Genomic DNA, 26026 nt, shown 5'->3' with positions numbered 1-26026 from the left:
TAGTTAATCTAAATACTTGGGAAAAGTCAGGAAATTTAGCAATGGAAACACTTGTGCTGAAGGTTTTGGAATTTCCCTAGGAGGAGAAGGCTGAGTAACATTTACCAGAGCTGATTTAGTACAATAACAGCTTGTCAGTTCTAAGGGATAAAGTGGTGATAATCCCAGGCCTTTATAAGCAGTCTGATCCAAATAGGATTTTTATCATCTAACATTTGTTTGATGCCCACATAACACACCCAAGGTGCAGGAGAACACATATTAAAGATAATTCCTATTCCTGAGCTTATGTTTTAGTCAGAAATTCTTGTTAACTAGATAAATGAGGGTGTTTTTCAACTTTGACTCTCATTTCCTTTACTTCTTAAGTAGATGTTTTGTTAGTAAAAGGGAAGAGAAAAAGAGCTGAAATAAAATCAGTGTTGCTTTCAGACTTTAGCGATGCAATGGACCCTAGATTTTAGCCAAAGGGTCAAAAAATTATGATGACTTCCTGATCATTGTCTTTTCTGGGTTGGGGACAGCCAACCCATCCTGATCTGCTTTTCTTATCCTGTTTCTCAGAGACTTTGATTCTCTAGATGAGCAGAATGTTGAGAAGAACAACCAGCTGGCCTTTGATATTGCTGAGAAGGAGCTGGGCGTCCCTCCCATCATGACAGGCAAAGAAATGGCCTCTGTGGGGGAGCCTGACAAGCTGTCCATGGTGATGTACCTGACGCAGTTCTACGAGATGTTTAAGGACTCACTCCCCTCCAGTGGTAAGACCCTTTGTCACCTGCTGCACCCTCGCCTGGCTTTCCCCTCTCCCCGTCCAGCTGCATCCTTCATCCAGAACACCCGAAGCTAACTTCAGCCTGCTTTGTCAGGGGATGTCTCTGAAACTTTGCTCCCTCGTTTTTCTGTTCTCCAGTGTGTCCTCAACCACCCATTCTCCCCCTCATCCTTCTCACGAGATCTTTTCCTTGACTCTGCCACCTTCTCATGCCCTTTCTCTCAGAACCAGCCTTTTTGAAAAAGTGGAACGTGCCTGTGGCCTCCACCACCTCACTGCTTTGCAGCCTGGCTTCTGCTTTGCTGCTCTACCCACACTGCTCTCCACAGCCAGGAAGAATCACCAAATCCATATTCTGTTCTCATTCCTCATCTCTCGTGCACTTTTCTCTTCTGCATCATTGCACACTGTGGAACGATGTCCTTTTCCTTAACACTCTCTTCCTCTCGGCTTCCGTGGTCCTGTGCCATACTTGCCTCATTCTTCTTTGTTCTGTAACTGTTCCTTCTCTGGCTTCTCTGGTTTCTCCTGTCTCTTGTTGCTTGCCACAGGTCAGTCCTTGGCCCTCAGTCTGCTGTAGCGTCCCACGGAGTACACGCAGCACAGTGCTTAAGAGTGTAGACTCTGGTGCCTGACCTGGTTTGTACCCCACCCCAGTACTTCTGTTTGCTTGACCATAGGCAAGTTACTAAATTTCTCTGTGCCTCAGTTTCCCCATTTGTAAAACAGGGATAATATATCATTAAATCCTGATACGCTAAGAGGAATGTTTGGCAAATGGAAGAAACAATTGTTAACTATTTATTATCGGTTTCAATTATTAATTTTAAAATCATTACTATTTTTACTAGTTAAGCCCACAAGTTTGTGGGACTACCCTCTGGTGTCCTCTAGCCCAGAACTGTCGTAGGTATCCATGGCTTTTCCCTGATTAGCTGTGCAGTTCTTCCAATAGAGAGCCACAACTCTAGCGTTACTGTGCCCATCTAGGAGACCCTTCCTTTGAGGGCACATCCCCTTAGTGTGCAGCTGAGTGCCTGGTGTTTGCATCCACCAAAACCAGTGGCGCAACTTACACATCTGCTCTGCTCTTCTCTCTCTCTCTCCCAACCCTGAGATTTTTATCAGAAAGGTATAGGCCTAAGCACTGTGTTATAAATATCGATCACAGGCAGATTCCAACTTTTAAAAAGCAGAAGCAGGTTTTTTGTAACCAAAGTGGATTGGGAAAAAGGGGGTTGACTTTGTGTGGATAGGAAAGAGAAGGCTCAGCATCCAGACCTAAGCAGGCATTTCCTCGGTGGATTTTTCTGCTAAAATCTGTGGGTTTTTGTCGGAGGTTGTGAGCCATCAGAGCTTCCTGTGCTTCCAGACGCGAGCGCCTGTACAGGAGAGTAGTTCTGGTCAGGTCCTTGGGCCCTGCTCCAGGCCATCCTCGGACTCGGCTGGGTTTTGTTCACAGACACCGTGGACCTGAATGCCGAGGAGAAGGCCATCCTGATAGCCAGCACCAAATCCCCCATCTCCTTCCTAAGCAAGCTGGGCCAGACCATCTCTCGGAAGCGCTCTCCCAAGGTAAATGGAGGAGTCTTTCTGCAGGCGCAGAGCCTGATGGCAGAGTCTGGGGAGCAGAGTAATGCACCTTCCCTCCTCTCTTGGCACAGGATAAAAAGAAGGACGTGGACAGCGCTGGAAAGAGGAGAAAGACCAGTCAGTCTGAGGAGGTGAGAATCATCTGGGTTTGGCTAGAATGTGATGCTGAAGTGGCTTAGATCCTAATTCCTCCAGATTGTGTTGCTGGGTCTTTTAGTATTCATGCTCCACCTTCTGAGAATTTCCATGGCAGGTGCTTTTTCTGATTTGAGGGGGAGGATCCAAGGGTGTGTATACACACACATGCACTAGGACTTTTTTTCCTTTGCAATCACACATTTGGCAAAGGGCAGTGGCTTTCTGGGACATGACACCACCAGCTACAGTCTGAGTGCCTTTTTCTACTGCTCACTCCATCCTGAGATTGGAACCTGGAAGGTAGCTGTTAAGCTCAACTTCGAGCAAAAGTACCAGCCGCGGTGGCAGGCATGACCGCACTTCTTCTTCAGTGGAAAAGCGTCTGGGGGGCGGGGTCCTCCTGTAACAGAGGCTGGTTCTTGGTGGTTGGTGTTCACCAGGACGAAGCCCCCCGGGGCTCCCGTGGAGAGCGGCCCCCGCTGGTGAGCACGCTGACTGACAGGAGGATGGACGCCGCCCTTGGCAACCAGAACAAAGTCAAGTACATGGCAACCCAGCTGCTGGCCAAGTTTGAAGAGAATGCGCCCCCACAGTCCACCGGCATCCACAGACAGGTAAGGCCCACGTCACACCTGGCCTGTCGGGGTTTCCTCTGGTTGAACAGGGAGGAGGGGTCCTGGTAGTCACAGGGTTCACAGGCTCTGGGCTGGTGCCTGGTCTTCCCTCGTCTGAGCATCCGTGTCCGTGTATCTGTATATGCGTGTGTATATTCGCACACGTATAGACATTTAAATGGTAAAAGAAGCATGTGCTTGTTAAGGAAAGTGTTAACAAGTATGGTAAAAAGAATCAAGCCACCCATAATTCTGCTCATACTTCGCTGTGTTATATTCTGGTCTTTTTTCAGCGTGTTCTTGTTTTCATAGTGGACATCATTCTTAACATACACTTTTCTCTTGGGCTTTTTTCATTTAGCTTTAGGCACATTCCCACATTGTTCCAAACTCTTTACCTACATCTTCTGAGATGTGTATGTATGTACCTTGCTTTTCTTAGCTGTCCCTGTAGCATTGGATGTTGGCATTATAAAGTGCAGTGATAAACATTCTTGTATAGAGTTTGCTCGTGTGCGGGTTTCAGAGTAATTTCCTAGGGGGTTCCTTGGTCAGAGCATGTGAGTGTGTTAAAGACTGTTCCGGGACCCTGAGCCGCACTCCCCTAAGGCATGTGGAGAGTGCTAGACAGGAGCCTGGGAACCCAGGTGCATGCCGGGTCTCGTCTCTGCCCTGCTCGAATGATAGTCACTAAGGTTCTTACCAGAGCAGGGGCTGGGACTTTGCGATTCTCCCTGTAAGTTTCTTGTAAAACTCCCTGACGGCCTCAGAGAGCATCAGAAGGCCAGGAAGGCCCTCCCCTTAATTCTGTTTCTCTCCTTCTCCGTCTGGTACATCCTCATGAGCCCTTGTGCCTGCGGACCAGGAGGGTGGGACTGAGTTTGCTTGGAGTCTGGCCTTAATCAGCTTCTCACATCTAGTCTTCGCTGGTTGGTCCTTACACTCTGGTATTTCATGTCATGGCTCACAGAGAAGATGGTAATACTTGCCAGTAAAGGCTTGTGGTTGCCCAGAGGCTCTGGCGGCCTGAGCCCCGGCTCGCCTCAGGAAGGCAGAGGGGACCAGGTCTCCAGCTCTGGAACGCCGGCCACAGAGGAAGGACACCCCTGGTAGAAGCTTGTTTTCCTCTTTTCGGTGGAAAGATTGGTTTTCTAAATCAGAATTAGTCATCTAGGCTCATAGTCATCTAGGCTCAGAGAACATTTAGCTTGGAAAAGGATCACAGCTTCCATTTTCCTGTTATATGAGGGGCTTTTTTTTTTAATTTTATTTTGTTTTCTGAGGGTAGTGTTATTTTCTTTCCTTTGTAAGTATGACTTCCTAAGAATTAATTCTGCCCTGTCCCTGACTCATAAATGTGTGTCTGTCTTCCGAGTGCCTTTCTTGTGTCTTCTCCCGCTTAATGTATTTTATTTTGTTTTGTCTCCATGTCCCGCCCCCACCATACCTGACCTGTGTGTCGCAGCCGACCCAAGAGCGCAGGGTCAGCCAGCCGTCCCGCCGCCCGCCTGAGCAGGGCCGCCCTGCCCCCACCCCCCAGTGGAAACAGGTAAAGGAATGCCCGGGGCCAGGAGGGGTGCTGCCCCCCGGGCCTGCCTACCCCACTCGCCCCGCACGTCAGAACCCCAGCTTCCGGGCAGGACACCTCGGCTCATTCGAGGAATGACTCTGAGAAAACATTCTGCAGATATATTTAACTCCTTGGGATTTGAGAAACCCCAAGTTGAAGCAGAGGGCTGTTGGTCTGGCAGTAATGAAACTACCTGGAGCTGTGTGGCATGTTGTGCAGGCACCTTAACCTTTGGGGTTTTGCTGTTGTAACTTTTGTCTCAGGTTGGTTTTTTGCGTAGCCTGTCTCTGGAGAGCCTTCCATGTTAAATAGGGAAATGTTATCCAGAGAAAGAGTCTTGAATTAGGACTTTTGTTTGTTTCAGACCCTGGACAAAGGTCATGCATTAGCATTTTCTTGGTGTCTTGTTTGCATTTAAAATAGCATTTTGGAAACTTCTCCAAAATCTGAGCAGGGTCTCCTGGGAAAGTGCTTATGGCAAGCAGAACAGATGAGGACAAGAAGAAACGGGGGATGGGGTGGTGCCTGTTTTGTAATGGGGTAATGGGAAGCCTGCAGAGGGCTTTGACTCCTCCGGGGTTTTCTCCTGTTTGAGGCTGAGCAGGCCCCTGGCATGCTGAGGAGCCGGGAATAGCTGCCTCGTGGTCTGGTTTCAGCGAGGGCAGTCAAGTTTCCAAGAGGTCTGCAGAGCCAGCCTTGACTCCACCGCGCCTCCTACAGTCGGCCTCGCCAGTCTCTGGTGCTGGAGTGACGGCCATTGCCAGGGGTGGGAGTGCAGGGTGGTGGGGGGTGGGTGAGTTGGCTTTTATTTAAATTACATCCAGGGCAAAATGTTCCTTTCTCACCTTTCTTTTAATAATATGCCATGTTAAAGGCAGGGCCCATGAGGCTGAGATGAAGCCTTGGAAGCAGTGTCCAAACTCAGAACAGAAGCCAAACGGTCTCTTTCTCTATGCTGGGGTGGCAGTGGGGGTGGGGCAGGAGATGGGGTCTTCTCTAAAAACTCTGTTGGAGATTTACTTCTGTTTTATTTCCTTACCTTTTTGCCCTGAAGTCTAGGTGGAAGGTATGATTTGAAAGGTAAACTTTAGTTGAGGATCTATTGAAGGGGAAAGTGAACTTGAAACTTGATTCCCAAAACTCGGGATTCTTCTAAGATACATGAGGGCCATCTGAGCCAGGAGGAGGGAAGGGGGTGAGGGGTGAGGTGGTGGGCCTGCCTGGGCAGCTGAGGACGGGCTTGCGGGATGTCCCCAAGGCAGGAGGTGTGGCCCGAGAGGTTCGTGGCTGGCTGGGCTGTACTCACCGGCCTGAGAGGTTGATTCGGTGGGGCTGCTTGTGCTTCTCCTGCTCGTGAGGCGTCTGGGGGCCTCTGGCTCGGTGCCGGGTGCCGCGTGGAGAGTATTGTCAGCCTGGATATCTGGTCATCGGGGAGTTTCTGGTCATAGTCGATGACGAGAATACCGGTAGGTTCTTGGGGCAGCAGAATAGAGTCATTAAAATCAAACATAGGTTCCGCGGCATGAATGTCAGAGGTCAGCTGCTGGGTTGATTCTGTGCTCTGACTTGATATGTGAGAAGCCCTGAACAGGGAAAGGCCTGTTTGATCCTTACGTGCTTCAGGTTATGTAGAGTTGGTAACTCACAGGTGTTATGTCCATGTGAAATGTATAATATTCACACATGAATGTTTTCCCAACATCGCATCCGGGATGGCATCATGAGTCCTGGCCCTTATTTCCCAAAAGATAGATCCTTGGAGCGCAGTGCCGGATGTTCTAGAAACGGGTCAGAGGACCCCAGGTGCCCGTGGCACCCTCTGTCTCTGACTGCTGGCGCCACTCCTCTCCCTGGAGGAACGCGGCCGCGCTGCCTGGACTCACTGCAGGCCCCGAGCGTGCGGCAGGCGCAGCAGGGACGGCTGAGCTGGCACAAGGACCAGTTTCAACCTAGGTCACGGCAGGAGGAGGGGAAGTGCATGACGACTCAGCGTCTGCCGCCAGTGGCTTCTCTCTGTTTCCTCTCAGTGTAGACACCCGGCTCTTCCCTGCACATTCCTTTGGCCTTTTGAACTCAGAAATGCAGCCTGCAGGCAAACTCTGCACAGGGACCTGCCTGGGTTTGGCAGTAGATTGTCCTGTGAGGTTTGAAACGGTGGAGCTCTTGCCTCAGGCCACAAAATTTCCACAGCCCCCACCCCCCGGGCTTTGTGTGCTGCCCCACACAGCCTGAGCTGGGGGAATGGGGAATTCCTCTGGAAGGGGTCAGAGAGGCCCAGGAGTGAGTGATGTCTTCTTAAATGCCAGGGATTCTCTGAATGATAGACAGCCCAGTACACAAGGGAGCACAATGGAGAGGGGCAAAATGCGGGGAAGCCACGGCCTAGTATCCTGGTATTCAGTTAGTGAACCCTGCTTAATTTTATATCTTATTTCCTGCACTTTCTTGTGTTCCCTGGTGGTTTTCCAGACCCTTTGGGTGAGTGAGGGGGTGAGAAGCGGGAACCAGTGGCAGGGGCTTGGCGTTGATGGGCTCCGATGGCAAGGACCCCTGTGCTCTGTTGGGGATCCCTGTAGTGAAGTCTCCGAGAGCATCCCTGTCCCCCAGTGGTCATGGTCGATGTGCCCGGCCCGCGGGACGATCAACGGAGGCTCTGACTCCTGCGAGGGAAGAATGGTATGGGACAAGAGACATGAGGAATGACAGCAAGACAGGTTTCTGATCAAGCTGCAAAATTTTATTGAAGAGGCAGGGTATATATACTCTAAGGGTGGAGGGAGTGGCTAGTAACAACAAGTGGCGGTCTGGGATTGGTGGCTGCTGTTGCTGGGGTGGATGGCCAATGGGCGGCTACTGTTTAGGCGCGAACTAGCTACTGCTTAGGCGGGAACTACTGTTACTTCCTTGAAGAAGGCTAATTATAGCTCAGGCTGTTCTTGCATCAGCCCTGGAGCCATGTTGCATGTTACCAGTATCGCTGAAGGTGAATATTATATATGCTACCTTAATTGTCCCCAACAGATGTGTGTGCCCTTTCTCTCTTCTCATAAGCAAGCCCATTTCTTCTGTCCCCTGACCAAATTCCCTGAGCAAACCAGCAAAGAAGAATGTACCCTCGATCCCTGGCCCTTAGAAAGTGCTGCCCTGCGAGTTCCAGTGGCACAGGTGGCTTCTGGGACCTGCCTTCCAGGATGCAGGTGCAGCCTGGGCCTGCAGTTGGCCGGGAGGAGGGGCCGGGAGGGCACCACAGGGCCTCCCAGGCCTTCTGGAACCAGTCTCTTATGCCCACTGTTTCACCAGTGTTCTCTCTGTTTGTGTCTCTTGGTGCAAAAGCGACGGGGAAAGGAGCGTTCTCGGACCTGCCCCAAAAAAGTGATCACACTCTCTCCTCCCCCCAGCCCGTCCCCCCGGTGGGCATGCAGCCAGCAGGTGACTCTTCTGCACGCTCTGTCGCCCTGTCTCTGTCCCCCTGTCTGCCTGCGTAGGTGGCTAGAGTAGAGACCAAGATTTCCTTTTCAGTGATGACCAGTAAAAAAAAGACCGTTTGTGAGAACTGTTCATGGCGGAAGTAACCTTCGCTGCCTCTGACGAGCAGCCCCTGACCAGATCTCGGGGCAGCACACGATACACCCAAGCCCGGTGGTTAACTTGTCCCCCGTTGTGGGGTTGTCACCCTGCAGTCACCCACTCTGTTTCTCAAATTTCCGAGGCCAAAATCTCTGGAGACCAGTTCATTTTGACATCACCCCATTTAGAGTAGTCGTGTTTTTTGGAGATGAGGTTAAGCTGGGCGTTTGGAAGGTTTTTTTAGGTCTTGCCTGCGGGAGTTTGGTTCCTTCCGATTCTGGGGCCCAGTCTCCTGCTCAGCTTTCTTCTGACATGCACTCGCCCCTCCACCCCACAGGCACTCCAGGCAGGTCGTTCCAGCCTACATCGCAGTGGTAGTAAACCACATGCAGGGTTGAGGAGGGCAGAAAGCATACATCTGTGGCAGGCACATTTGTATAACACACATTTCTGGGGTAGTTTATTGGTATTTATGGTATATCTCTGAAAAATAAAATCCTAAATCTTTGGAAAGACATTTTCTCAGCTACCGTGACCTATTTAAAAGGTGACCCCTAGTAAGGGGTTTGATTTTTAAAGACTCAGCCTGTGTGCCCAGGTCCAGGAACTGGGCCCTGAGTGGCTTGGTGAGTGCCCAAGGCCTTGTCTCTGCAGAAGCTAAGGCTTAGGAGCATGTGCTGCATCCCAGGCAGCACTCCCAAGGTCTTTCTGGGCAGTAGCTCCATTAATTCTCACGAGAATTCCGTGAGGAAGGTAAAAGATGAGCCTGTTTGCAGGAGACTGAGGCACAGGGTAGAGAAGCCAGGTCATCTGCCCAGGATCGCCCAGTAAGCCACATAGGCAGGAATCAAATCCAGGTGGTGTGGCTGGGGCCTGCGCTCTGGGCACTGAATGCGATTTGCCATCTCAGGAGCCGTGGATCTGTTTCCATGGCTGCGAGGTGAATCGCCAGTATCCAAAGAACAGCAGCCTTGCCCCCCTGCTGCCCTGACCACAGAGCGGGCGGTGCCCTCACGGAGTCCCAGACTCCCATCCACACCCTGCTTGGGCCCCCAGTTTTTCTCCCCTTCTCCCTTAAATTATATTCTGGTTCCATGTTTCCATTCAGGGACCACTGCCCACCCAGAAGTTTCCTCTGGACTGTTGGAATGGTCATTTATTCTAGCCAATTTCCTGCTCCCCACCTTTCCATTGTAATGTCTTGCTGTGGAAAGCTTCACCTGTCTAACCTTCCACATAACACCTCTGATCTTAGGCCACTGTGTGAAAGAAATAGGTTTGTTCCACTTTTGTACTAACCGTGCTTCTTATTCGAGGTGGGCAGAATGGCTGCACAAAAAGCTGTCCCTGATTATGGGATTCTCTAGCTGTGCTTGTGTTTACCTGGGGTGGGGAGGGGCCCAGGAAGGTGTGTGGACATGCACTCGGAATTCCCAGCACTGAGTTTCCCAGTGCCACATAGGGGTCCACACAGAGCCTTTGGGTGGCGCTGAGGTTTCTACTTTGTTGTCCACAGACATACAGGGATCTTGATGCTGACAGCCGCGGCAAGCAGAGTCCCCACCATGAGAGGGTAAAAGATAACAGAGCATGAACCATGGCCTGGGACACTGAGGGCCAGGCAGAGGGGCACGCCGGGGGACAGGGGGAGGAGGGGGCTTGTGCACGCTCTCGTCACCCGGCCAAGGGCCTGAATGCTCCTCGCTGACAGTGTCGGTCCCTGCAAAGAGCTCTCACAGCAGAGGCTCAGCTTCCACGTCCAGATGCTCGTCCTGAGTGCGTGTGGTGCTGCCCAGGTCCTGAAGGACCGTCCCATCCCAGGGTCACACGACTCCTACCCCCAAAATGTGTGTCAATGGAGGACTAGCGTTTGGCCACCAGGGGTGGGTTTTAGGGGAACAGGGGACATTTGCTTGGCTTTGCTTTTTAGACAGTCATGGATCTCAAATCAAGGTGGAAATACTCAGAGAGCCAAAGCTCTCCCTAGCGTGGGGATTTTCCAAGTGGGAAAAGGATGGAGGGGCAGGAAGGTGATGATGAGATGGGAGTACATGGTTAAAAGTTTCAGCTAGTCTTCTCTGAAACACCAAGGAGGGGGTTACCAGTGGCACCTGGCCGTCAGATAACTTGATTAACAGCAAGATGCCCGATTAAAGAAGCCTGCTGGTTTTAGGGGAGTTGGTTGCTGTCCCAAAAGGAGCCACCTAGGTGGGTACAGCCGCAGATAGAGTGGAGAACACACTTCACTTGTTACATGCCCCGCACAGCTCTTTTCCCTCCATTCTCCCCTCCCCTTTTGCCTTGGCTCTCTGAGAAATGCCGCTGCAGCTGGCCAAGCAGTAAATCAGGTTACTTCCCGCTTCCATGAGGAAGCCACGCCGCCGTGCTCGCCTGCTTTCCTGCCCTCCCACGCCTGAGCAGCCGGCTGGTGGTGCCTCCAGGAGTACATGCGGCACCTGCAGGGCTAAGGCGGAGAGCGCGGTGGGGATAGAGGGCATGTCCTCCCGGCTCTGCCCGCCTCGCTGCTCCTGTGGCTGCCTGCTCCCAGCCTCTCCCTCCCCGCTTCCCAGGCGGCTCTCCCCTCCGAGCAGGCCCCAGGCGTTCTCAGTGGGCCGGCAGGGCTTCCGTGTGGGGGAATGCACGGCTAGCGAGGCAGTGATGGTATTTAATGAAGCAGAGCTGCAAAGAACGACAGAGGAAGCCTGTGGTAGAAAAGGAGAAATTTGGTGGGGCTGCAGCGCAGAGGGGAACAGGTGGGGTCCAGCTCAGAAGGCCATACAGTTGGCAGGGATTTTTCTCTTTCCCTCTGGGCTGGTTTCCAGTTTCCTCGGGGCAGGGTTGCATCTGGGAGCTTTATGTTTATGAGTTGTCTCCTCGGCCCTCCCTCCGTTACTCCATCATCCTGGTATGCTCTCACCCACTCTCTGCCCAATCCCCCTGCCCCCGCCCCCCGGCTTTGCCTGCTCTTGTCTGCTCTGCTGCCCCAGGAGAAGGCCCAGTCTTTGCTCTTGTGCCCTCCTTTTGGCGGGTGGTGCTGTGCTGCCCTTCAGAGATGTCTCGCATCCCTCCCTGGGGCCTCTATTGCTGGGCCCAGGTACCCACTGCCCCCCTGTCATCACCCTGTGACCTGCCCATGGGATGAGGTGGGGGGTGAGAGGGACCTGCTTGGAGCTGGAGAGCAGTGAGCCCTCGTCACCATGCCAGCTCCTCCGTCACTCCCTTGGGACACAGTTCTCCCTGTGCTCAGTAGGATACTAGGCAGTGACCGCTTGGCGGAGCGTTCAGCCACTTTCTCCTCTGAGGGGACTGGAGAGCTGCTGGCTGTGCGGCTCACCCCGGCTCATCCCTGCTCTAGACTCTGGCCTGCTCTTGCCACACCTGCTGCGTGCCGCCTGCAGCCTGCAGAGGGCTCGGGGCTTCTAGTCTTTTCTGCTGCTTGTTGTTTGGGACTTGGCCAGCTCCTCAGCAGGCAGTGCTTCTGTGAGCACAAGCAAGCAAAGGGGGAGATGCCACGTCCCTGGCCTTTGTGTGGAAGGAGCGAGCTTCAACTGAGGTTTGCTGTCTCAGCTGCCTGCTGTGTGTAAGGCTGATGGGGTGCCAAGGTGGTGGTCGAATCTCTCTGCCCAAGAGAAGTGCAGCTCAGACCATTCATGTTTCTGGGAACTAAGTGTATTTCTTGTCTATAAATGTTATTTAGGTAAAGGGCTAGCATCAGTTCTTTAGGTGCAGCTCAGTGTGTGACATTTGATTTGACGTTTCTTTTCTCTATCTTGTATTTTATAGCCAGAGCCTGAACCTTCTCGTCGATTTTTTGTCGACCAGTGGGAGCTTTCTCGTAGTCTCCGCTCCTCCAACCGCCCCGCCTCTCCCTCCTCCGACTCCCTCCGACAGGTATCCCAGCCTGGGCTGGGCCGAGCCTCTGCTCACCCCACTCTCACAAAGCCGCTGGCCCGAGGGAGGTTGTGGAGCTCTCACCTGTGGCCGCACACGTATGTGTGTGTGTTTCTGGTGTGTGAGCTCCGTAAGCATACATCTGCGTTGTGGAGGTGGCTAGCTTCCCTTGAATTGCGTTTAACATGTGTCAGATTCTGTGGAAGTAAACCCACTTTTCATTATATTTTAACCATGTCAGCTAATGCTTTAGTTTTTTTACTCTGTTGTAAAAAATGGCTTTTTTTTATTTTTTTTTACCCCAAGTGTCTTTCTACTAATGTTTTACAAAATATGGGCCTTAACATCATTTAATCTCTTAAGTGGGTTATGAGTATGCAGTATCTTGAGTGCCTTGTACTCATTTAAGGAATCAACCCCGCTATTTCCTACGATGGAACTGTCTGAGCTACCGAGTTTACAGAGGGGTTGGGGGGCCTCCGTGCCCTCTGTCTGCTTCCTGTTCCTAACACCAGACTGCACATGGGGTGTGGGAGCATTTGCATGTGTGTGGTGTGCAGTAGCGAGTCCAGCAATTGCTACATCGTGACTACTTTTTAAGAGTGGGGAGAAAGAAGCCATCTGCTTTTCCTGCCAGAAACAAATAGACCTTGCGTCTCCACCTCTCTCGGGGGCATGCTTTTCAGTGTTGCCACACGGCTGAGAACCGAATGAGACAGATGCCTTTGCACACGGCAGGCCAGGGCCGAAATTGCTGCGGGTGACGGTTTCTGGATGGGAGAGTTGGGTCCTGGCTGAGCAGTGAAGGCCCAGGATTTGCTCATTGTCCTTGTTGGATATTTGATATCTAGTCCACGCTTTCACTCGCTTGCCACTGCAGAGTGACCCAACTGTGATTTTCTGCTCCCTCCGTGTCAGCTGTTTAAACTGTCTGTGCAGCTCTGCCTGGTGTTTGCGTCTTCCAGGCCTAAGCTTCTTGGACATCCCTGATCTACAGAAGGTTTCGATGTAAGGGCCACTTGTTTTTCTCAGCCACTCTGGGGTATAGCTAGGAAGCTAATGGGCAAATGCACCCATCCTGGAGAAGGTCCTTATTGTAAGTCCAAAAACAGAATGGATTTCCCAGTTCCAGCTGACCCGTGGAGAATTCTTGTCTTATTTGTGCTGCTTCTGTGCTTCCTTTGGCTCCTGCCTTTACCCTGAGTTGTCCCCTGGAGTCTTGTCCTGAACATGCCTGCCGGGCCCGGGGCCTGCTCTCGCCCAGGCCAGTGATCCCCGTACACGTGACTTGATGTGTTTGCCCACACAGACTGTCTCCGCAGAGGGCTGTTGACACCCCAAGACAACTGCTCGTGGTGTGTTTCTAAGTCAGAATTAGAGACGGGGGCCTTCAAACCTGGCAGGAAGCTCCGTTCCGCCACGTTGGTGAGAGGAGTGTCACACCCCGAGGTGCCAGGGCCATGTCCACATGGAAGGATGGCTTGGGCGTGTCACCCCCAAAGGACTGGCTGTAGGCTGTGACCCCACTCCTGGGGGCCCGGCTCCAGGCTGGGCTGCCCAGGGGGGAGCAGGAAGACTCAGTTAAAACACGATACTTGTCTCCTGTTATTGCTTCAAATTATAAAATGGTCCCTCTCTTCTGTTCTCCTGAACTGGAAACACACTCTGATTCCTCGTGACTGCTTGAGCGTGTAGGATGCCGACCCAGTCTGGGCTCCAGTCCCCATTAAATACTAACAGGGAGCGCAGGCTGCAAATGGGTCGTCCAGATAAAGCTTGGGGATGTTTGATGCATGTGGCAGAGGATTAGGGATCAAGTGTACAGAAGGAGGGAACAGATTATCACTTGTAACGTTGGAGCTGTTGGCACCTGTTTCCCAAGAGGAGAGTCCGCCTTTGTGATAGTGGGTTTGCTTTTTCTCTAGATGAGGGAACCACTTCCCAGGCCTCTCTCATAAGCTTGATGTCACTTGGCATTGTGTGGGGAGGGGAGTTGACCCTCCGGCCATCTCTGTGTAACTTGACTCCCCAAGCTCTAGGCCCTTCTTGCCTTTTCTGTATTTACACCCATCCTGTCTTCCATCTCCCTGCCCCCTGGGACCACATATCCCCAAAGGCGTGGAAGGCTGTGCTCTCCCTTCCTGAAGGTCAGTCTCCCAAAGCGGATGCCCACCCTGCGCTGGCACCTCCGTCTGGACCCGTCACTGTGTTTTCCCGCCACCAGCTCCCCTGCTTGTGGGCACTGTGTTGGCATGGTTTGCTGCTGCACTGTGTGTTCATTTTATGCGGTTCAAAGATTTTATTTTCCTGTCTTCTTAACTTATTTATTTTTCCCTTCTCATCTCCCTTCATTCTGGTCATTTTATAATCTCCAACTGGTAGAAGTATATAAAGATGTACACGGGCGGAGTGAGCTCATTGGCTGAGCAAATAGCCAATCAGCTTCAAAGGAAAGAGCAGCCCAAAACCCTTCTAGACAAGAAGGAACTGGTAAGAGATAAATAAGATTGCTGACTAGCTAGATACAACACAGCTTTGGTAAACAAACCTGGTTTGGTCTCAGTTACTCAGTAGTATAATTAACCAATACATGCTATGTGGTAATTATTTTTGAAGTTGTCTGAATTTTAATAACTGAATTTCTAGGATTGCGGAAGTTGCTTAAATTATCGTATAGAAAATCACACATGGTATCTCTAATAGCGAGCACTCTAGAGCCAATGGGATCCATAGCCATGTAGAGCCTCTTGAACACTGAATATATGTATTTTATATGTATTTTTACGTTACCCTGAAATTCTGTAAAGTCAGATCCTTCCTCAGAAAAAAACTGACTTAGCTTTCCCCTTGATTGTGAGTTGGCATTGATTCAGCATCCAGCACGGCCCGGTTACGGCCAAGTCCTGTTGCTCTTTGTAGTGGCAATAGCAAGGTGTCCTGTAGCCACCTGGGGCTCCTAGGTTGTCTCAGGCTACGTTCACCTAGTGAGGGTCAGGTTCACTTACAGAGAGGGGGTGAGCCTGAGAGCCTGGCCCTGACATGCCTCCTGCCCCCCTCTCTTCCGCCCTCCCCTTCCCCGCCACCTCCTGCAGGGCTCAGTCAAGAAGGAGTTCCCGCAGAACCTGGGGGGCAGTGACACGTGCTACTTCTGCCAGAAGCGGGTCTATGTGATGGAGAGGCTGAGTGCCGAGGGCAAGTTCTTCCACCGGAGCTGCTTCAAGTGCGAGTACTGCGCCACCACCCTGCGCCTCTCAGCCTACGCCTATGACATCGACAGTGGTGAGGACGGGCAAGGAAACCAAGGCCAGGAGGGGAAACCGAGGCCAGGGTTCTGCATTTCTCCACTCTGCCTCTCTCAGCCCTTCCCATCCATCTCCCTCCATTCCTTGTTTTTCTCTAAACCTCTCTCTCCTAAATGTTTCCCAGAGTCACCTGTGGGCTGGGAGGGTTTCCCAGGGGTGATGATGAGGATGGCCTGCATTTGCCCAGATCCTGTCCCTGGCTTCACAGATGCTCACTGGCATTCTCCATCATGGTGGGATCTTGAATACCACAAGGAAAGTCTTTTTTGCCTTTCCTTTCTAGAAAGGGAATCCCAGGTCCTTAGAAGCTACAATTCTTGCCTAAGGTCAATGCCAGCAAACTGAAACTAGATCCCAGGGCCCTGGATCTGCAGCCTCTTGCCTCTTGAAGATGCCTGAACTGTATGCAGCATTACCACCTCTCTCTGGCATCAGGATCTTTCCACCCTGTGTCTGGTGAATTAACAGATCATCACACAGGGCCTTGTCTCCTTTATCATGGTGTTCAGGACCTAGTCTTTTGTGACACTTGGTGCTTTTACAGTGGGGAGACCAGGTTAGGGTAGCAAGTGGAGAATCTGCAAACAGACCCCAAGGCCTGAGAGAGTGATGGAGGCAGAGGCAGGCTGGTATGCCAGGCATCTGAAGACCCTTTAACCTTTAAAGTTAATTGAAAAAAGTGGCCAAAGGCATTGCTGACTTCTATACCCATTCCTATAGGATACTGAAGAAACTTATAGGAGAGCAGTCGTGTCGACTGAAATGTAGTGAAGAGGCCTGGATTAGCAGGAGAGGGAAGTGAGTCCCCAGAGGCATCCCAGCCCAGGGAGTCCGTTAAGTACATTACATTTGCAGGTGACTTCTTGACTGTGAGGAGATTGAGGGGTGCTGTCACACAGGGAAGGGACACCAGGTGATTAGAGCTTTGTCACTCCATCATCCTGGCTTTCCTGATAGTGAGGACATGGGGCTGCTCTGTCGGAAGTAGCAAGAAAGGAGCCCAGAGCACTCACAAAGAGTGAGCAGTGCCATCAGGGTCCCTGGTCTTCCTGTTTGTGTCAGTAGAAAGCATACCCCAGTCAGGAAGAATCAAGATAGTGGCCTAGAAAGGCCAATAAATGGTTCAGTTATCACATTTTCTACTACACCATTTCTACTCACCTGCTCTTTGGATAACTTAGCCCTTGGCCTCCAAGGGTGGGGCTTGCAGTTGGAGCCCACGCCATCTTCTAACTGTCCTTAAATGCTTAGATTTACCCTGGGGTTGTCCTGGAAAGAAAATCCCTGAGGATTCGGCCCATTGATCAACAAGTGTTTTTGCTGCTTGATGGTAGGCTCATCCTCTGCTACATGCTCTTGAAGGTGCTGATGAAGCTTAAAATGCCCCAGAGAGCTCACATTCTGATGGAACAAGCACGCAGGGAGCAGTAGCAGACAGTGTCAGGGAGGATGTGATTGAGAGCTGAGTTCTAGTACAGATTATCAGTTCATAGACATTCAGAGGAAGAAGGAAACCATGAAGTTGAGTAGATTTTGGGAATGACTTAATGGGCCTTGAGCTAGATTTGAGAGACAAGTATGAAATGGAAGAGAAGGTCTTCCAGACAAGAGGACAACAGGCGCTCAGCTGGAAACGGTCCTGATGTGGGGGAACTGGCTGAGGGCTGCCCGACTGCGTTATCCGTGGCACTGCAGCAGAGAGGACGGCAGGGGTCTGAACCGGCTCCCCACGTTTAACCCAGACAAAACTTCCATTAGCTCAGCCCCTCACAGAGCTCCTCCTCCTCTGTCAGAGAACAGGTGGACTCAAGAGAAGGGAGTTTTAGGGGCACTGAAGTTTTAGCCCCATTCTTCAAAGTTACTGGATAATGAGGAAATCAGCTGAAGAGACTCAGGTAAGAACAGTAAAGTTCTGGGACGTTGCAGCTCAGGACAGAGGGAGTAGCTTGGGCACTGTGCTGGGCCCTTTAACTGGCGTGCATAGGTAGCTGTTTTTCACTACTGTCATGTTACAAATCAGGAGCCTGAGTTCAGAGAGCTGGTAAGTGGGTGGTTTAAGGCTCAGTGACCTCTGATCCCTTCCAGGTCAGAGACTCTGGGATTAATGACTGGGTCCCCTGGACAGCTCCCGGAATCACACATCAGAGGGCTCTCCATGTGTCATCCTTGCCCCTGTTTATTCTTCCCTTCAGCTTCCTTTTAAAGGATGCAGTCTGCCCAAGAGCCAAGCTCCTCTGTCTCTTGCCAAACACTAGCTCATTATCAACTGCTGCCAGGTCTTAAGACAAGAACTCTAAATTAGACGGTGTGTCATGTCTTGAGGAGAGTAACGTGCTCTCTGGTGAGGTGGTCTGTGAAGGGCAGTTCTCAAGGATGACAAGCCCGAACCATCTACCACTCTCCATCCCCCCACCCTCAGCAGCCACTGAGCAGCTTAGCTTTGGCCTAGGCTGTGGTTCCCTACTGCCACCACTGTCCCCATTGCCACAAAGCAACCAAGTGATCATATAAAGATGAAAATCACATTTTACCATCTCCTGCTTTCTATCCTTACTGCCCATCTCAGTCCAAATAGATTACTGATGGTGTTTTCCCCGGCTGACAGCTTCGCACGTGTGCCCCGGCCTCCCTCTCCAACCTCTCTGGTCTCGTCCATCCCCTAGGTCTCTTTTCCCATTCTGTAAACATGGGTAGGCCGTCCGGTCCCCCCTTAGCGCTGTGCCCCTCGTCGTCACAGGGTCCATGCAGGTGTCCCCGCTCAGGGAAGCATTCCCAGGCCACCCAGGCCCTGTCCCATCCCCTGTTCAGTTCTCTGCCCAGGACTTTCCATTATCTGATGCTCACTTATTTTATATTGTCTACTCCACCAGAGCAGAGACCTTCTCTGTCTTCTTGACTGGAGGATTGTCAGTAGTTGGAACAGTACCTGGCATAGAATGACATTCTGTAAATTGGCGAATGCGTAGTTGGCTGAGTTTACCTTAGGCTGATCCTGAAGCTGCCTGTGATCTTCATTTCCCTCTTCCAGTCACTCTTGTATTTAATTATCAAGCTTTCTTAACTATTTAGACCATCTGGAATCAGTGACTTGACTGAATCACCCGTAGTTTGTGGTTGGTAATGCCAGCTTGGCTGGATTTACTGATTTGGGCAGTGTACTGTAGTGGCTTCCTGGGTTCAAAGCCTGCCTCTGAGATGACTAAGCGTGGGACACTGGACAGGTTGCTTAGCCTTTCTGTGCCTCAACTGGCAAATGACACCCACCTCATTGGCTTCTGTTGAGGATTAAATGAGTCAATAGATGTAAGACAGTTATAATAATGCCTAGCACATGGTAAATGGTAGGTAATCATTAACTCTTTTTATTATTAAAGTGCAATCAAGTTGTATTTGGGAAGGACTATGGGGAGATACATTAATTGATCACTTACCAATTTCACATGTGATCTCTCATTTAATTATCTCAATCTACACGTTGGGTATTATCTTCATTCCCTGTGTGAGGAAATGTGTTCCAAGAGGCTAAATAGTTGACGTGGCTGCTCAGTGGTTGAAACAGTGTTTACATTGAGATCAGACTTCCGTGCTCGTGTCCGTTGTCTCGTGTTGTACTCCCTAGAGAAAACAAGTTTCTGGAATTTTCTTGGAACTTTTGGTTGGGCTTTTGGGGCTTGTTTCTGAAACCTAAGTCTTTTTCCTTTATTAATTTAGGATCCCATAGCTGGGTTCAGTGAGGATTCCCTGGTCTGTTGAGTTATATTTCAAAATCTAGAATTACATGTACTTTGGTAGACAGAAGCCAAGTAATGGAGGGAAAAAATATAAGCAGAAGTAATGTAAATATAGTTTTCCAGTACTATAATAAACGATATTCTTGGTGACAAATAATAGAAACCCAATTCAGATGAAAGCTTAAGCAGTAGAGTTATGATTTCCTTCCAGGTAGCGGTCCCAGAGGAGAAGGGCTGCCGGCTCTCCTTCAGCCTCCTTAGCCGTGTCCCCGCATGACTAGTTCTCCTGCCTGTGGTCGCAGACCAGTACCTGGGGCACGGTTTCCCGGGGTGGGGGCTGGGTCCTGGGTCCCCTTCCGCAGCGGGCCATATCGGGACGTGTGGTGGGTACCCCATCACAATCTTTGGGGGTGTGGGGAGTTATTTCTTAAAATAATGAGACACAGAAGAGACCAAAAAGTAAGATGTGATCCCAGAACTAATATATCGTCCTATTTGTTGGTGGCCAGAACTCACAAGAGTGAGGTGGCTGATTACAGATTCTAAAGGGAGATTACAGCCAAGCTGAAAAAATAAGCCGTGACTCAACTCCCCTCGTAGAGGAACATTAAAGTATAACAAACATTACGAGGAACACGATTGATGGCCCTTTGGCTGTCGAGTGTTCCTGGCACCAGATGTATTGTCTTGGAGTCCTAGTGAAGTGCCAATAGCTGGTGGAAAATTAGATTTGGGAAAACAGATTGTATATATGAATATGATTTGAAATAGGAAAATTCCATAAATGGGTTTATTTGGGAGGGGACAGGTAAAAGAAAAAAAGGAAGTCAGTTACCTGGAGGGAATAGAAAGATATAACCAGATCACCAGGAAAAAGGGAAAAAGAAAGGATGCCCTTCTATCTATATTTTCTTTCTGTCTTAGGTCTTATTTTAACCTTGAGAACAGGAAAGCTAATTTGTCAGTGGAGCACTCTGCAAACGAGAAGGATGAAACAGGATTACTCCTGTTTCAACAGCTTCTATAATAGTCCCTGTGTCATTTAATTTTCAGAAGCCTTGGTTCTTTAAGTGAGAGTAGTCAGAAAAAACAACCTTGGTGAGTGAATCCCTCTCCCAGTGTCGTGGAGAAAGCCAAGCCCTGTGTTTTTAAGGCTTTTTTGACCCCACCCCAGTCAGAAATACATGTTACGTTGGGACCCAGTGAACACACTTGGGCACAACTGAAAGTTTCAGGAAGCAATGTTTAACTCTTAATTACACTATCATGCACTCACTTTTTCTTCTGTTTCTTCCCGTTCTAGTCCACTCAGTACATTGCGGGTTTGAGGGTTTTATTCAAATGCTAATCCTGACCCACTGCAGGGTGGAGAATTAGGGAGCCACATGGTTGCCAGAGAGGGGAGCAGGCCAGGGGGTCCCGTCAGGGTTAACGGTCAGCACTGCCCCCCACCCCCCACCCCACAGCCTTCACGCCTCCACCCGCACCCGTATTCATTCTTGCTTTCCCCAGAAATGCGACTCCCAGCTTTTCATGTGACTCATCTTTGTTCCTCACACACTGCCGCTCTGTTTGCCTCGCGTCCTCGCCCTGGGCACTGGTCGCGTCCAGCTCGGACCGGGGAGCCAGGCCCTGCTCAGCCACCCTCCCTGCCTCTTGCCGCCTGCAGGTAAATTCTACTGTAAACCTCACTACTGCTACCGACTCTCCGGCTACACCCAGAGGAAGAGACCGGCTGTGGCCCCCCTGTCTGCAAAGGTAACTGTGAGGGTGCCTGACTGGGAGGGGAGCAGCGGGCTCTAGGCCGGGGGCCCCAGCAGGGCTGAGAGTGGGGAGGCCCAGAACGCGGTCGCCAGGGCTGTGGACTTCGGGGAGGGAGCCGACGTTTCAGGCATGATCTAGTGTTGGCTTCACTGGGGTGTGTTCCTCCCGCCACCTGTGTCGGATGTGGGAAACTACGTGGCCACTCCCTTCTACTCATGCTGTCCGGAAGATTTTGGTCCTCCATAATAAGCATCTTTCTGAGAGAAGGTTGCTGCTGAGGACAATTTTCTATTCGTTTTTCCCATGATTAGAGCTGTCATCAGGAAGGGCAGCGGAGGGAGGAAAAGGCAGCTGGAAGGGGAGCCCCGCTGTTTTCTTGTTAGCCCTGCTCCCAGACGGCTGAGGGAGATGGGAGCAAGGGCTACTCCAGCTCTCTACACTGAAAAGGAGTTCGGCTGTAAATACTGCTCTGTTCTGCCTGCCAATTCCTTTAACTCCTTTTACTCTGTAAGTTACTTATCTCAGGGGCGGTAGCAGTTCATACCACAAGACCTTCTTTCTCCCTCTTTCCCCACATTTTTTTGAGAGCAGTTGGCCCCGCCTGCTACCTTTGTCAGAGTGAACCACGTGTTCCCTTCACAATGCAGAATCACCTGTCAGCACACAGGCCAGCAAATGCCACAGAGGGACGTGCAGGACAGGGGTACTTGGCTGAGTGTAGACCTGAGTTCTGGTGACTGTCACAGTAAATATGTCCAGCTTTTTAGAGACAGACTTCCTAGGCGAGGAAGACAGCTCTGGATTGATGGTGAGATGGTAGAGATGCACCAGCCAGGCAGATCTCCTTGCCTCCTGTGATACGAGCACTCCAGAGTCACCCTCCTCTTCCCCTTGGACTTTCCTAGGAGGCCAGAGGAGCCCTGCAGGATGGCCCCGCTGTGGACGCAAGTGGACGGGCCAGCGCAGCTGCCAGCTCGGCCGAGAGGACCCCAGGTAGCCTCACTTCCTTGTTTGGCTGGGTGGTGCGTCACTCTGTTGGCCTCTGCGACAAGGCCAAGGGGATGAGCCAGCACCTCCAAAGCAACATCTCCTCCATCGGGCACCACGTGGCCCAAAACCCCCTGGACTCCTTTTTCATGTGCCAGCTGCTTGCGTTCGGAGTCCCCTTTCTCTATGGCCTGTCGGAGGTGCTGGTACAGATCAGAGGGGAGTTCCACTGGCAGACTGTGAGCCAGTGAGGGCACCAGCTGGTAAGCGGCGTCCCCCACGCTCTGGGTGTGCTTCCTCGAAGCCTCAAGGTATTGTCACGGTAGCTCTGGGACCTGCCCCCTCCCTCTGGCACCTCGGGGGGCCCGTCCCCACCCCATCCAGGTAAACGGGAATTCCAAGCAGGATGTTTTCGTCACGGGCCCAGGGAGGATGTGGAGTCCCAGGGCCTTCGTGGAGCTCCCTGTGTGGGACTCCTTTGACAGAGCGTGGAATTTGATACGTAGAGCCCCGTGGTCTGGATTTGTGTCCACCTGAACTTGAACTTTCTGCGTCCCATTCCCTAATTTAGGTGTCTGGATAAGCTGTCACTGCTGTTTTATTTGCCCCGTAACCACTAAGGGATCTGCCCTGCCCTGACCACACTGGGGTATTTGAACTGCTAATGGGGATTCAGCCCCAAATGGTGACACTTTCATTAACCACGTCTTTGTGCCAGGACGTGAGCGGCACTGTCCCTACCTCTAAAACCACATGCGATCTGGTCACTGTGGAGCAGGACTAGGATGGGCCCAAGGCTGGTGGTGAAGAATTGTGTTGGGCTTTTTTTTTTTTTCCCTTAAGATTGCCTCTCTCTGCTCCACATGAAACCAGCCCGTGAAACATGTCCTCGGCTCCACACAGCTGCTGCGTGGTCCCCGTGCTCCCAGTAGAGCCCAGACAGCTCTGTGGGTGAGAGCAGGAGTCAGAAATGCCAGGTTTCTCCTTGACATAGACTTCCTTCCTGTTCTAAGCAAGTAGATGTCAAGCAGCTGGTCACACATGCATGGGTCAGCTGAATATAAACATGAAAGGGTCTCAGTCCAAGTCAGACACCGTGGAGGAGTCAAGTGGAGTTTCCAGGCTGAGAAAAGGGAAGAACTGTCCATTATTATTCCGATGATAAATTCCAAGGGCTGCTGCTTCCCCCTCTCTCAGAACTCAGGCAAGCCTGGTGGTGCTTGTCCTGGGAGAAGGACGTGGCCCTAGGCTGGGTGGGACCCCCTGAGGGGAGGGATTTGGAGGCTGGGACGCAGCAAACCTCAGCCGGGCCAGGCGAGCTCGGCTGCCGCTGCTGCGTGTGCCCACGTTGTAGCTCCATGTGTAAGCCACTGGTGACTTGTAGGCCTTCTGCGGCCTTGATGCCCTTTATGGTCTTTCTCCCGAAGTGCTGACTGTCCCCTTTGTAGCTGACACTGTCAGAGCACTGGGGAGCAGCACTGCTAGAGGATAGTGCCCGGTGGGTCTAGACAGAGACTGTGCTTGGTGCTCTTGACCGGGCACGTGCTTGGGTGAGGGTACCACGTATTAGTCCAGGCCCCGTTCCAAGGGAGCTGGCTACTCAGGATCCTATGGATAAAACGACTCAAAGAAATGAAACTTCCCTTCTGGGTATGAAGTGCAGAACAGTCTTTTAAAAAAAAGACTAGACAGAACAAAGTTCAGGTCGTCCCTGGGCAAGCCGAGTTTGCCCACTTCCCCACGTGGCTCATCCTGCCGTTCTTACTGTCTGGTTGAGGGCGTAATGGATGTCAGGCTCTCAGGTGTCCTGAAGAGTTCAGGGATTCCACGGCGAGGGAGAAGAATGCTCCACAAAGCAGGGAGAGAGGGCGAGAGTTGGCAGTGTGGTTAAGGAGAACCAGTCCCTGTGGTTCTTGTTCTGATCCTGAAAGGACTGATCTGTTAGAGCCTTTGTCTGCAAGACTGGCCCCGGGAGGCCCCACAGGGACCACGCTTGACCCCCAGGGCAAATGGAGGCAGGCAGGGACCCCGGGCTAGGACCCTCTAGGCACCCGGAAGGCCAGAGGGCATAGGGACGGTGGGGCTTACTTGGTGTTGGCCCCTGGGGACCTGGGCCTTTGGAAACTGCAGTTCCACCTCCTGAACGTGCTCCGAAGCACTGGCACTTTCCCTGTGATGGGGCTCACTTTGGCTAACCTCCGTAGAAAAGCAACAGAATTTTGGGTGGCATTTTACAGTTGGCATGACATGGATTTCTTTTTCTTCTTTGGTAGGGATTTCCTTCTTTAAATCGCAGACTAAAGCTAAAGCTTTGTTGGGTTAACTAGTGTTTCCTTGTGGAAAGCTTCCAAAATGCTCAGGTGGGTCGGGCCTCCAGGATGGGGGTCCCCGAGAGCGGCCCTGCCCCCTGGCCCACGGCACATTCTCCTCTCCTGTCCTCCAGACAGAAAAGGCTGTGGGTGAAGCCACTTTTCCTCCCGTCTGTAAACAGACCCACCCTCCCTGATCCAGCCCCAGGAGGCAGAGTTGGAAAGGCTGGGCCTGGGGTCAGCGCCCTGACTTGCCAAGCTTCCCGTGGGCCCTGCACTTGCTCTTCCTTTTGTGGCTTTTCCCTCCTCTCCCTCAGGTTCTTTCCCCCTTGTGCCAAAATGACTGCTGTTGCCAAAAAAACAAAGACAACCCACAAGGTAAAGAATGGCTCCAGGCCTGCTTTCAAGTGTTGTCTTTCCGATCTGTAACTGCTGTCACCTATAGTGTCTGGGGCATGTTGTTTACAATATTTTTATTTATAATGTGTTTTTAATATAGAAAACCCTTTTTTCTGTTCTCAAAATCTGTAAATGCTTTGTCTCCACGCTGCTTCTACTTCCTGCTGCAGATTGGTGGGCCTGGCCCAGATTCCGTCACCCAGGCCTTGTGGTACCTGCCCTGACTCTAGGAAAATCCAAATGGGAACTTTCCCCCGTGGGGACATCAGACCCTCAGTTGCATGGTTTTTTGGATCCTTCTGTCAAGAGGATCCCCCCTTTTCATCCCATAGAGTGGATAACCAAAAATGAGCCATAATAGCCAGGAGGTGTCATAGCAAGGAAAGAGAACAGCTTTGCTCCTGCAGAGTTCACGTCTCGGAGCGTAGGTAATGCGGGTGACAGAGATGGGATGGCAGGAACCCATTGGGCGTCACCTTATGGGAAAGATGATCTTCATTTAAAATGCTGTAGAGCACTGTGTGGCAGAGGCCTGCTGTCTGTCCCCAGGACCCCCTTGCACGGTCACCACTGGGTTCCATAGTTTGGACACTGAATGGGCCATTATGGGATGCAGGCATTTCCTACACCAGCCTGAAGACCAGCCACACGGCACAAGGGTTTCTGCCAGACAGAGGGACATTAGGAAACCTCACTGCTGTGCAAGCCCTTTTCCCTTATAGAAATTTCTGGAAAACCTCTTAGTAGAACAAAAAGACCTCTGCAGTCCTGCTCAACTCCCCAACCTAAGAGTCATAGTTGATGGCGATGTGTGAATATTTAGATAGATAGATAATTTCATTCATATAGGTAAATAGTTATTTATATATTGGGGGGCTAAATAATAGCAATAATAAAGAAGCCATGTCTAAAGTTTCTTGTTCCTTGGGGCTGGGATCCAAGGAGGCTTTTCCACCAGGGAGCCGTGTATCCGCCTCACAGTCGTCCCTGCTATTATTTCCAAGGAGTGCAGATGTCCCTGGCCTGGCATAGGATCCGGTCAGGGTTTTGAGGGAACACTGTAGCCAAGAACACAACACACGTGGTGGGGAAGACTTTGGGGGCCAGTTCACACCCCAGCCTCTGAAAGCAGAGAGCAAGCTAGCAAAACAGGGGCTCTGTTGCTGTGGGGTGCCACCTACCACACCTGGGTTGGGAGGGCCACCCCCACCCGCCCTGTGTTTTGCGTTCGGACTGTCAAGTGGCCCCCCCGGTCACCATTCCGCCTCCCTGCTGCCTTTCAGCCTTCAGTGTGTCTTTGGTGTTTTCTGTCGGACAGTGGAACGTTCTAGACCCTCCAAAAGGTCTGACTGGTGGTTTAAGGGGTTCACTTATTCTCCCGAGCCC

At 51.4% G+C, this 26026-nt stretch overlaps 1 protein-coding gene across 1 annotated transcript in view; it reads left to right on the top strand.

Moving 5' to 3' along the window:
- MICAL3 (microtubule associated monooxygenase, calponin and LIM domain containing 3) overlaps window positions 1-26026 on the top strand; it is a 198991-nt gene that overhangs the window by 111709 nt on the left and 61256 nt on the right. Inside the window, 7 exon segments of the mRNA XM_037847514.1 lie at window positions 565-761; window positions 2238-2350; window positions 2440-2499; window positions 2947-3120; window positions 15241-15427; window positions 20851-20939; window positions 21851-21938. Coding sequence (XP_037703442.1) covers window positions 565-761; window positions 2238-2350; window positions 2440-2499; window positions 2947-3120; window positions 15241-15427; window positions 20851-20939; window positions 21851-21938 — 908 coding nt within the window.

The sequence above is a fragment of the Choloepus didactylus genome, chromosome 8, assembly GCF_015220235.1.
Source record: "Choloepus didactylus isolate mChoDid1 chromosome 8, mChoDid1.pri, whole genome shotgun sequence".
NCBI lineage: Eukaryota > Metazoa > Chordata > Mammalia > Pilosa > Megalonychidae > Choloepus > Choloepus didactylus.
Note: the sequence above shows the minus strand (reverse complement) of the source record. Positions and strands in the feature narration are given on the sequence as shown.